Source organism: Alosa sapidissima, chromosome 13 (assembly GCF_018492685.1).
Source record: "Alosa sapidissima isolate fAloSap1 chromosome 13, fAloSap1.pri, whole genome shotgun sequence".
NCBI classification, from domain to species: domain Eukaryota; kingdom Metazoa; phylum Chordata; class Actinopteri; order Clupeiformes; family Clupeidae; genus Alosa; species Alosa sapidissima.
In genome coordinates, this window is record NC_055969.1 from 4,546,022 (window position 1) to 4,558,265 (window position 12,244).

Genomic DNA, 12,244 nt, shown 5'->3' on the forward strand with positions numbered 1-12,244 from the left:
GGGCTGGTGTACACCGTTCGACGCCTGCTTCGGTCCAGACGGCGAGGTAGGGGCCTCCAGTATCTCGTCGACTGGGAGGGCTATGGACCTGAGGAGAGAACCTGGGTGCCAGCCAGTCGGATTGTGGACCGGACACTCATCGCCGACTTCCACCGTCTGCATCCTGATCAACCTGCAATCCGTAGGGGCCGCCCCAGAGGGGTCCCTAACCGTCCTGCCCGCCCGGCTTCCTGTCATGTGCCTGACCCTGACCCTGTCTCGGTACCTGTCCCGTCTTCTGTCCACGACCCTCCAGCTCCCTCCGAGGATGAGGATGTTCACTCGGACCGCTCGGAGGAATTCTAGCCCTCCACCGGCTCCCCTCCGCCCTCCCGACGTGGTGTCACTCTTGGGGACTTCTGGGGCCGTCCCTTAGGAAGGGGGTTCTGTCATGAGCTCTCTCTCTGCCTGGTAACACGTGCTGATTGAAGTCTGATGACCTCCACCTGTTCCTGCTCTGCTCTGCCTCACCCTCGTTACCTACCAGCTGCACTGCATTCACCACTCATCATGCCCTCTATATAAAGCCTTGCTTTTCAGTCCACACTTGTCAGATCGTCTGCAACCAGCACCAGTTACCTGCCTGTTTATTGAAAACGCCTCTGACTCTTTGCCTGTGATCCCGGACCCGCTCGACTACTTCTGTGTTCTCCAGCCCCGGTAATCTTGACCTGCCTTCCGTCCCTCTTCTACGAATACCGCCTAGTCCTTGACTGTACTGCTGCTTCGTTTCAATTGCTGTTGTGTGTGTGTTTCCCCCAGGACTTCCCGGATCATCCAGCTCCTGCCTTCGCTGTTCGGCTACTGGGGGAACACACACACGCAGACTCTTGGAACTCCTGTACCCCCCCCGGAACCCCTGAAACCCCCAACCCTTAAATAAACTTTTGAACGTGACGCAATTGTGGTCCTCGTCCTGTTTGGTGTCTGACACACGCACACACACACACACACACACACACACACACACACACACACACACACACAAGCAGACCACACACCAACACACCCATGCAAAGCCAGCTCACCAGTCACACTCACACACTCAGCGCCATGTCCATGTGCCAGGACTGACCCCCGTCACCCAGTCTTCACTGTCTCATTATGCCCCCATACCTTTTAATTTCACTGCCCCTTGGTGTGCCCAGAACTCAGGCGCCGTGCCACTCAGAGCGGGCAGCTTTGTGTGCGCGCCGTCTCTCCCTCTGACAGGCTCACTGCAGGCTGTCATACTGTCAGAGTGTGGGCTTTCTCCTCAGTGGAGTCTGTATCAACACATTTGTGTTTGTGTGTGTGTGTGTGTGTGTATCTGAGTGTGTGTAAATGTGTGCAGCCCATTGTCAAGTGTATCACTGTAAGTGCAAGGGAAGTGTTTGAATAGAGATGGACTGACAGTGTGTCTGTAACAGATTGTGTGTGTGTGTGTGTGTGTGTGTGTGTGTGTGTGTGTGTGTGTTTTCTGTGTGTTTTTGTATAGATTAGAGTGAGTCTAAACCATAATGATCTCCACTTAGTTCCAAAGTCAAATGGTTATTTGACATTGACATTAGTATGCTGGAGAGATTGATCACTTACCTTCACCTGTTCATTCAGCTCCTTTTTCCTTCTCTCTTTGTCTCTCTCTACCCCCCTCTCTCTCCCTTGCTCTCACTCCCCCCTCTCTCTCTCTCACACTAATTTGTTTTCCCTGTGTAACCTGCCTCATATCTCTGAACTCAGTGTTTGAATACAGGTTGATATGTGGAGAGATTTTCCTGTCCTTGTCTGCACTGGAGTTTCACTGTGTGGAATTGTGTGTGTGTGTGTGTGTGTGTGGGAATAATCATTTTGTTTGTGTATGTACATCTGGATTAATATATGGTGTATACGTGCATCCATTTAGGCATGTGTGTGTGTGTGTGTGTGTGTGTGTTATGTGTGTATTAGCGTAGACAGACAGCTCCATGCCCAGTCGAGAGGGCATGTGTGTCAGGCTGTTGCGCTGCTGTGGGGTTAAATCCTGCGGCCTAATCGCCCATGTTGCATAATCAGCTCTGGAGAGAAGAGCTCAGGGCTCAGCACCACTGTGTCTCCTCTCTACCTCTCCACTCTCTTTTGTTTCTCTCTCTTGTCTCTTCTGTTTTACTATAAGCAGGTTGACTTTTTAATCTCATAAAACATGTTTTAGACATTTTAATCTGATCAGACATTTTAATCTGACTCCAAGTGAGATAATGTTTACTGTGAGTGTTATTTTTCCATTCTGTAAAAAGTTGTTTATGTTATCAGTGTTTCAGCCATGCGTGGTGGCAGTCCATCTGTTCTCCATCACTCATTTGAAGTGCAGGCGGGCAGGTGCCTCATTATTTAACCCACAGACAGCAGCAACAGCAACAGCAGCGTCTGAAGGGAGCGCAGCGGGCCACGGCCAAATTAGAGCAGCACTCATTGTGTAAGAGCGCAGAGCATCCTGCAATTATGATGCAGTGTGTGTGTGTGTGTGTGTGTGTGTGTGTGTGTGTGTGTGTGTGTGTGTGTGTATGTATGGGTGGGTTTGTGTCTGACAGAGAGAGGGAGGTAGATAACGAGATGAACAGAGGCAGATTGCACACTTGTTCACATCAAAATTAGAACCAAATGACTTCCTCCTCTGGAAATGAACTCATCACACCTCTGTGGTCACGGCAGGCTGCTGTCATCGATCAGAAGGGAAATGCTCCCAGGTGACCTTCAGGCTGACCCCTGTGATTAGGGAGCTTGCAGTCAGAGCAATGCGGGCAGCTCCTGGGGTCAGCAGTATTATATATGATAATGAGTTATATTAGGTGAGGGAGTCGCCATCCTCAGGCTTGAGTATGAAATTATTGCCAAAAAAAGGATATGTTTTTGCATATCCTGCAGGATATTACATAGCTGGAAGTATATTACCAAAATCTGTAACCAGAACTTGGAGCTTACCTGAGACCATACATATGTAATATTCAGCTTTCAATGTTTAGCTTTCACCTCTTCTATCTGGAGTGTAAATGGGGATGTTTTTCTGAGAGACTTTTTCAGATGCCCTGAAGCAGGAGAGGCTAGAGGAGGTGGGAGTGTGCCAGGGGAAGCGCTAGGCACAAGTGATTAAAGAATATGGGAAGCCTCTTCAGAGCGGATGGGGGTGAATTTGAATGATATTTGCATATCTATCTATCCATCCACTTGGCAGATGCTTTTAAATCAAGCAGCTTACAGCCCAGGTGGGTTATGCATTTCCTTATCAGTAAGCCTATGTGTGCTGCTACCCAGGAATCAAATCCATGATTTTTGTTGTTGCTAAGTGCAAAGACTAGGCTCTATCAGAGTGTACACCTACATCATAGAGTGGTTCCATTGAACTGTCCAGTGTTAAGAGTTGCTGTTCTGGTGTCGCACACATCTATGCTGACAGCTGACAGAGTGAAGAAGCTTGCAGAACGTTTCAGACCTGCCACTGTGGTATCTGACACTGTAGACTAGTCTTGGTGTATGCTGCAGAGAAGAAACGTGGTATTGGGAGGGGCATAATTGGAGCAACATGTTACCCAGAGAAATGATCTCAGGAAGTCTAAATGACTTCCTTTCTGTCTCGCCATCTCTCTATCTGTTTGTCTGAATGGTGCAGACTGTGGTACACTGACATAGCAGTCATCAGATGTCAATAATATAATTAAATACACATTAAAGGACACAATTTATTAGGATAGCAGTTCATTCTCTAAATTTTGTTTCTGAAAGATGAGACTGTTGTAAGAAGAAATATTTTCCCCTGGAATGAATATCAGTATTTAGTTGTGCTCAGTACTGTCTTGATTCATTATTTTCCATTTCACTGCAATGGATGATGAGACAGCACTTGAAGAGGAACCTGGCATATGCACAGATCTTTGCGTTATCTGCCAATGTGGAGGTGAGCTATCATCTTAGTAGCACAGTAGCACTGGCTTGCAAAAGCTGATTTACTATAGCATTGCTATAGGCAACAACACATTTTTAAAGGGGTGGTTCAGGATTTTGGACATAGGACCTCATTTCCAAGTTAGCATTTGTGATATTTATCAGTGGAGACCGTTTCGAACACGTTTTATCCAGTCCTTCTAGTTGCAGACTTCACAGCCTGCCACTAAAAACAGTCTTACCCACTCCACAGTACACCCTGGTAAATACATACATATAACGGCAGACAAATAAATTATAACGGCTGACTGTCGATGTAAATGTCTGTGTTGATAGTTTTATTTCTAACATTATTCTATCCTTGCATTTCAATGATTGCATAACATTTTGAGGGACTAGTTTCTTAGCAGCGGTTAGTAGTACTGCACCAAAAAGTAAACAGAGAAGCGCACTCCAATCAGGATACTGTCGTGGAAAATGTCTACCCTGGAAATCCAGAGTTCTCGCGAGAGCACAATGGAATGAGCAATGATGCACGTTACTTTTACCCCTTGCATACCGGGGAACCAATGAAATTGGCGTATCTGATATATGCGGGCCAGAGGCGAGCTAAACTGACATTGTTCGTGGCCAGACCCTTAATCCAGGGTCTGGATTTTCCAGGCTAGAAAATGGCCACTTCCAAATCCAATTGACCAATTAACAATTACCACTTGACTATTTAGCACTCTGGAACAAGGCTTCCGAAGGAGACAATGTAGATAGAAGATTTTCCAAAGACTGTTGATCTTTATTCACCGTATTGCAATGATAGTACAGCCCAACCAAAGTCCAGAGCAACCATCAAAGCAATAGGGAGGAGATGTCATCAGCTGGGGCCCCCGACAATGTCTCCCCTACAGAGGGCTGTACACTATATGTTATACCCCTCAGCCCTCTCACGCCATCTGCATCAACACCCTTCACCAATCAGTACCAAGCAGGGTCGCTTACATTGGTGGAAACCATCTTCCCATCATGCATAAAACTATATGCAAACCTATGTAATGCATAGGTAACATATGTAAAATAGTAGCCTAGAAATCAAGACGCACCCTAGCGGCAGCAAATTACATTTGCTTCCAGGGCTAGTCTAGCAACTCTCCATTGGCTTGTGAGCTCGAAAAATTAAACTTCTATCAGGCCAATCAAATCGTGTATAGAGTCGTTAGGCGGGCTTAACATAATGATTGATGGCAGAGTTGCAACAGTTTGGCTTGAATTCCCTGCTACTTGAAAACAAAGAAGATGGATGTTGCTGTTGGCCAACAGTGTGGCACGAGTTAAGCTTGTTTTAAGTTGGCAAAAGTTTGAACTAGCCAACTAGCTCCGCTGGTGGGAAAACGCATGGAACTCAGCGCTGTCCTATTGCGTGCAGAGGGAATTTGAAAGACAACCGATTATCCCGCCCCTCGGACTGAGTACTGCGAACGGTGAGTGCCCAGACGCTACATTTTAATGTGGGTCTGGCTCGTCAGGCTAGTAAAATAGTGTAACCCTACGTTTTTTTGTTTACTTCCAGTATGGTGAAATAAGGCCTTCTCATCTTATTCTCTTATTAGCTAGACAGGCCCTAACTCATAAGGCACAGTGGCCTCCTCATCCCTGTCCTGTCCAGTCCTCACCAGCTTGATAACACCCCCTCTCCCTTAACCATGTAAGGAGGAGATCCTCTCATCCTGGTACCCCCAGTACTTTTCCACTCACCCCACTCCTCTGACAGTCGGTCTGGCCTACACAAGATACAATGACCTCACACTGCTCACAGCAAATGCAGTGGCATTAAGACTTATGACACTCATGACTACATTCTTCTAAAACATGAAAACCCATGCAATAGTATAAACCCTTATGAAACCCATGATCACATCCCTTCACATCCTGAAAACCCACCATAATACCTAGTAGAATCCTAGGTAATATCAGTTCGCTGCTGTCGTTGCTTATATGCCTACTACCAACTTCAGGGAACAAAGTATAACTATTGCAGTGCAATGCAAGGGTAGTTTTTATTTCCAAAACTATTCTATTAACATAGACATTTACATAGATTGTCTAGCGTTATAATTTAAGTTGAAGGAAATAGCTCAAGATGACAATGTTTATCAGATGTTTGACAGAAATGGTTTGGATTTAATCTAAAACTTCTACTATTCAGCTTGTCTAAATGAACTACAATGTTGTTATTGATGTACTGAATGTTATGTATTAATACTTTACTTTTTACATTTATGAACTGAAACAGTTATTTTAAAACAGGTATTCACACAGATGTTTGCATTTTTAACAGCAAATTATTTTGATTTCCCCTGGTTTCAGAGAGGATACTACTACAATACTAAAATAAGATGTGGAGGTTGAAACAACTGTATACAGAAAATAAAGTTTGTTTTGCTTTAATAAATGTCTTAATCTTTTTTAGTGTCAATTCAGATAGTTGATTCTATGCCTCAGCCAGCTATAGCCTCATGACCTTTAACCTCTACCTGTGAACCCATGATCTTTAATGCCTTATCAGTTAATTTAGGCTTACTTAACTGTGTTGGGTTTAATGAGGATCCTTCAATCTGCTTGAGAGGTATAAAACAAACATTGCATGTCAAGTATGACCTCACGTGACCTTTGACCCCAAGACATTAAAAACCTACTAATTTCATCAAGAACTTATGGTGAGTAAGTACACCAAGTTTGGTAAAGATCCTTTTACCAGTGTGGGAGATATCAGCTAATATCTATTATGTGATATAATACGATTTTGGCCCAATAATCATTATACCATGGTCCATTCAAAGCTGTATATCTTTTTTCTGGTACAAATCTGCGCTGTAGGCACCTGAAATTCTTAATTACGGTTCGATTGATACCAAATATCCTTTTCCTAACTAACATACTTTTATAACATTTTAAATAACAAGTTTAACTAATACTATTAACATACTAAAGCTATTCTGCCAGATTTCCCCCTATGTGCGCTCTGTATCCCTATGTCTCTCTTTGTCGCTTTGTGTCTCACTGTGGATGGGCGAAGCCTGTTTGAAAAAAAACATGCTTGGCCTTGCAGCTGCAGAGATAAAGACGTCATCGGAGGCGGGCTCTACTCAAAAACAGCTAGTATGAGAGAAAACGAGTGAACGATATGTAACCCATGAACGATGTGTGACCTGTGATCACTGTATAAACCCCTGAACTTTGTGTAAACCTCTGAACTTGTGCTACGGTGAAAAGTTCGTACCCTTGGCAGCAATACTGCTGACTAAGATAAGACCGAACAACGATCCTTTCATAACGTCACCTGTGGGTTCGAAGTTGCCAAATGTTGTGTCAGCATCTAAGGAGGGGTATAAATGTTGGTGTTTAACAATTGTTCGGGAGTGTGATCGTGCGATCCACTCAGGCTTTGCGCTATGTAGTCATTAAAGGAATTTTGCACGGAACTCTGCCGGACTTTTGTGCCTTCTTTTTTTTGACCTTTTTGAAGTTTTTGACCTCAGCACTTAAAATGGCGTATTTTTGTTACGTTGTAGACAAGATATTTGGACTAAATTTCTGGCCCCGAGTCTGGATATCTGATATGACAACTTATATATAACTCATATAGACATCTAAATTAAACTGTTCCAGAAAGCAGTTTAGCTCTTTACTATCTGAAGTAGGACTAATAGTGCAATGAATTCTGGATAAAGTGACTCTTTTCAAAAGACACTTCAGGTGTGGTATTTTCATCCTCTACAATATATAGGTCTTCTTTTAATGTTTTTTGTTTTAGATAAGCAAGAATAGGCTACACATTTCCAACTGAAATCAGTTGTGGAATCAAGATAACATAGTATCTAAGACCTAAGGTAGCCTGGGGGTAAGGTGTCTTAATTATTTTGGTCTAAAATAGGTCAGTCTTTATTTTTGTGAAGCAATCTAACTTGCATTAGACTAGTATATGGTCAAAATTAAGACTGGTATAATACTATAGACTAAAGATAGACTGGTCTATAGTGTTATTAGACCAGTCTTGATTTTGCACATATACTAGTCTAACGCAAGTTAGACCTTTTACACAAAAATAAAGACTGACTTATTTTATACCAAAATAATTAGAAACCTAGGACCGGTTTCACAAAAATAGACTTTGACTATGGCTTAGATATAGTAGATAGTCAGACCTCCTATAGACAGTTTAGTTGTTGACTATCTTACTGTAAATAGGACTATGGTGCAATGAATTCTGGGTAAAATAAGTCACTTTTTAAAATAAAAATCATGAGCCAAATTATTCAATGTATTTCAATTAGAGCTAGGCCAAGAAAAGATGCAAAACAGCACACACTCACATCCTTCACGCTGAAGGTCTGCTACCTGTTTATTATGAGTGTGAGTTTTCTGGCTCGGGGCTGAAATCCAATCATACGCTTTTTCAATTCGGTAATCCTTTGAATACAGATTATTCCCACATATACCTGTAGGCTGTGTGAATAGTAGGACTGACTTTTTTTTTTGGTTTGCTAATCTCCAATTTGTAGCCATCAAGGTGAACTGCCTGGGGTCATGCGGCGTCTCGACCAAGATGAACGACACGTCATGGATGCTGGAGGAACAGTACTTCAGCAGCACACTCTCTGTGGCCGACAAAGGTGAGTCCGCTGGCCGCTGTCCAGTTCCTATTCCTTTCTGCTCTTTTGTATTCTTCCATTCCATTTCTATTGGAGTGTTGGAGTGAAGTGTGTGTGTGTGTGTGTGTGTGTATGTGTGTGTGTGTGTATGTGTGTGTGTGTGTGTCATACATACATTTCAAGCTATTTTGGATTTCAAACAGGTTCTCTCCAGTCGGGCAGGGCCATCTCAGCAATTTCACAAGGCTCAGAAAGATCACTAGTAATCCTCCGGGCTCCGGCCCTCATCTCTCCCAGCAAGCGCACACGTGGGCCCAGGCCGCTTGTATGAATAGTAAACGCAAGCGATGGATGGATTTTTGGCAAGCTGCCTTTGAGAATACTGATGAGATGAGTACAGTGCCACCATGACCTCTCTGTTTGTTACATGCAGTGTGTTTTTCCCCTTTGTCTTTTAATAGTGTGGTGTAGCATAGTATTCATAGTTTAGGTAGCGGTGGTCAAGTGCCGTTTGAGGGTACTCAAATGAGAGTGTGTGCAGAGTTGAAATGTTGCTCAAGTGGAGGAGAACTAATCTTAACCTTATGGGTCTGGGACATGACTGAGTACTTTTCAGGGCTCCAATCAATTGAGCCGTTTAATTTCAACTCGTTTTAATGAGCTGCAAATTACCGCTACCATTCTGTTCAGCTCACGTCTCCAGTCACCGTATTGAACGTTCCGTTCTTTACCAAGAACAGACAAAATTGAAATTCTAGTGTTCTCTCTGTGCTAATTAAGGTTCTGAGTGAACAGAGTGAAACAGTATTCAACCTCGAATAAATCTCAGCAATCCCCGCTGTTGGTTATATAGAAGGCAAATAAGGCAACCACATCCAGATCAACTTGTTTTTACTGTATGTGAGATCAACATCACCAAACATCCCTGTGATGTTCAGGAGACTGTTGTTGATTCCTGCCCGGGTAATCACAGGTCTCAAACAGAGACTGTATTACTTGCAATGGTGTTGACTTTAGGATTCCATTCAAGGGCAGTTATTGTGTTTTTCAAAAGAGTCATCCAGGTTTGATGCAATTTCTCAGTGTCAGTCCAATCAACTGATCTCTGTTTCACTGAAGGTCACCTCGTCACTATATTAGATTAGTTTCTATCCAAGTGAAATGAAACCTCCATCATGACCCAAGAGTCACATTCTCTTCTGTCGCCCCACTGATTAACCCCACAGCTGAAAAATCAAAAGATACCCGCACACTGTTCTAGAAGCTCCCACAGTGGTTTCAAGGTATTTGATACCTGACGAAGACCTCTGGTCCAAATGTTGTTAATAAACCACTCTGGGAGCTTATAGAACAGTGTGTGGGTATCTTTTTATTTTTCAATGGTCAGCTAAGTCTTATACCCAGCACCTGTTTAAATTTTGTAGATGTGCATGCACTTCACTGATTAACCCCACAGCTGCCCTAACCTGCAACCCCTGTGACTGGGCAGCTTATGGTCCAAATGCTCATTGAAGTTAGCTGAAGGGAAAGAATGGATGTCCATCGTAAATATGAAAATTAAGTGAATTTCCAGTTCACATACAGACAGTTGTACCCTCGCTGTTTCCAGATTCAAGCTGAAACACATCCAAGCCTTACAGAGGCCTGTCTGCTTCGTGCACCATTTGTGGACACCTTTGGAGTCGTGGGAACCATTAGGAGTAGTTCTCCAGGAATGTGTGAAACAGGGACAGCAGGATGTTAAGAGGGATGCCTTGTTCTTCTCCTACTTTAAATGCTGCCGCCTGCCTGCCTCATGCTCTCATACTCTGAACTGCAGGAAGGAGTTTTCCCTCGTCTCCCACTTGGTCAGACAATAAATACAGTACGTTACTGAAGTCACCTTCATGCACTCTGTCTGCCAGCTCACATTGGGAACAATGTAACAGTGTATATCTGTGAGTATCGGGGATCTAGTGCCTGTGGATGTTCTCTGCACATTTTGTTCTCTACCGGCAAAATGGTCGTTCAGCAGTTTCAAATTGTCTTGCTCGTGATAGGTTACTACCGATTGTTTTTATTCTTTTGTCTGTCAGCAGTTTCAAGGAAGGGATGTGGTTTTGCCTTGCAACAGTTCAGTTCTTGGGCACGATGTCAGAAACTGTTGTGGCAAAATAAACCTTAGTCCCACCTGCGAACTGCGGCAATGAAAGCTCTGCAATGTAAAATCTGTTTCACAATGCGGTAACAAGAAAATATGTCTTCAAGAAAAGGATTTACATTTGACTATTGCTAATGCAACATCTCTATAGCTACACTGCATCCTTCTATCCATCCGCAGTATTTAATACAACTGTATGTATGAGTACAAAACTTGATCAGATTGATAAACAAAGGCATAGTAGAGATTTTATTTGATAAACAAATTTACACAAGTTTTTTGCTTTCTTTCCTGCTTCCACAGAAGATCACTGTGGGCATCTCTACATTTCCGCAAACATCAAATGTGACAAATTACCTTTTGAGAGAAAGCGACTAGCGACTACATTTCCGGCCCTGGTGGCGTAGGCGTGGCTCCGGCAGACCAGAGCGGAACACAGCACAGGGTTGTGGACTGATGAAAGCGTTGATTGCTGTGGAACAGGGTGCTGACCAGTAAGCCGTGACAGGCACTTGCTGGACTCTTGTGTGCACTGAGGCATGCAGTTCATGCTGATGCGGGGGAGCTGTCGCAGGGCCTAATGTGTGACCGAGGAGACCTGTGAATCACACCATGGCTGGGCATGTGTGGATGTCCCTAGTCTGCAGAGTAGGGTGTGAACAGGATAAAGGTCAGATGAAGGGCAGCTCTGGAGGGTGTTAGTGTAGTAGCACAGTAGTCACTTTGTATGCCTGGGGAAATGGTGACATTATCAGTTCACAATGCATGCTCTTTGATTATGTTGAGATGCGTGGCACAGATCTGTTTTCCCCAGAGATGTTTTTTAATCTTTTTACTATTGAATGATTTTGTGGTTTTAAAGACTACTTTAGATGTGAATGTATTAGTCCTAGTAGATTTGATTTATATCAGTAATGGCCAACATGGCATAATTCTAATGCTTGTACAACCTAAAATGCCCCCCTTGCCCTCACCTGGGTGGAATGCCCTCTCTCTGGCTGTAGCCACCTGTTGGCCGTGCCCGGGGTGGAGTGCAGCTTGTCCGAGGTGTGTTGTTAGTGTGCACGCTGGGGCTTGTCTGGCCAGTGACCCTGGGGACCTGTGTGCTGTGAGGAGCCTGTGTACCGGCCGTGAGTCAGCAGCCCTGGGGCACATGTGTGTGCTAATGACCCCCATCCCACAGCACACACACCCACCCACACACACACACAGAGGCTTCGCTGAGTGTCTGACAGAGAGCCGAGCCAAGCAGAGTCTGCCAGTACAGACGGCTGTCTGCCCATTACGGGTTAGAATTCCACTCTCTCACTCACTCTCTCTGTCTTTCCTTCTCTCTCTCTCTCTCCATCGCTACATCCATCTCTCTCTCTCTTCTCCTCTCTCTTGCCATCTCTGTTCTCTTTTTCTTTTTCTGCTTCTCTCTCACCCCCACCCACTTTGTGTCTGTTTTGTTACGTTGTCTGGCTCTGCATTTAACAGAGAAAATACTGCTCTAGCTGGATGCTACAGGGGAGCAATGACAGGTTAC

General features: G+C 44.1%; 1 protein-coding gene across 1 annotated transcript in view; it reads left to right on the forward strand.

Annotated features, from left to right (window-relative positions):
- The window catches only part of arrdc1b (arrestin domain containing 1b), a 56,467-nt gene that overhangs the window by 29,740 nt on the left and 14,483 nt on the right, over positions 1 to 12,244 (forward strand). The window contains exon 2 of the mRNA XM_042060243.1: positions 8,487 to 8,597. Coding sequence (XP_041916177.1) covers positions 8,487 to 8,597 — 111 coding nt within the window. The remainder of the gene's footprint in view (positions 1 to 8,486; positions 8,598 to 12,244) is intronic.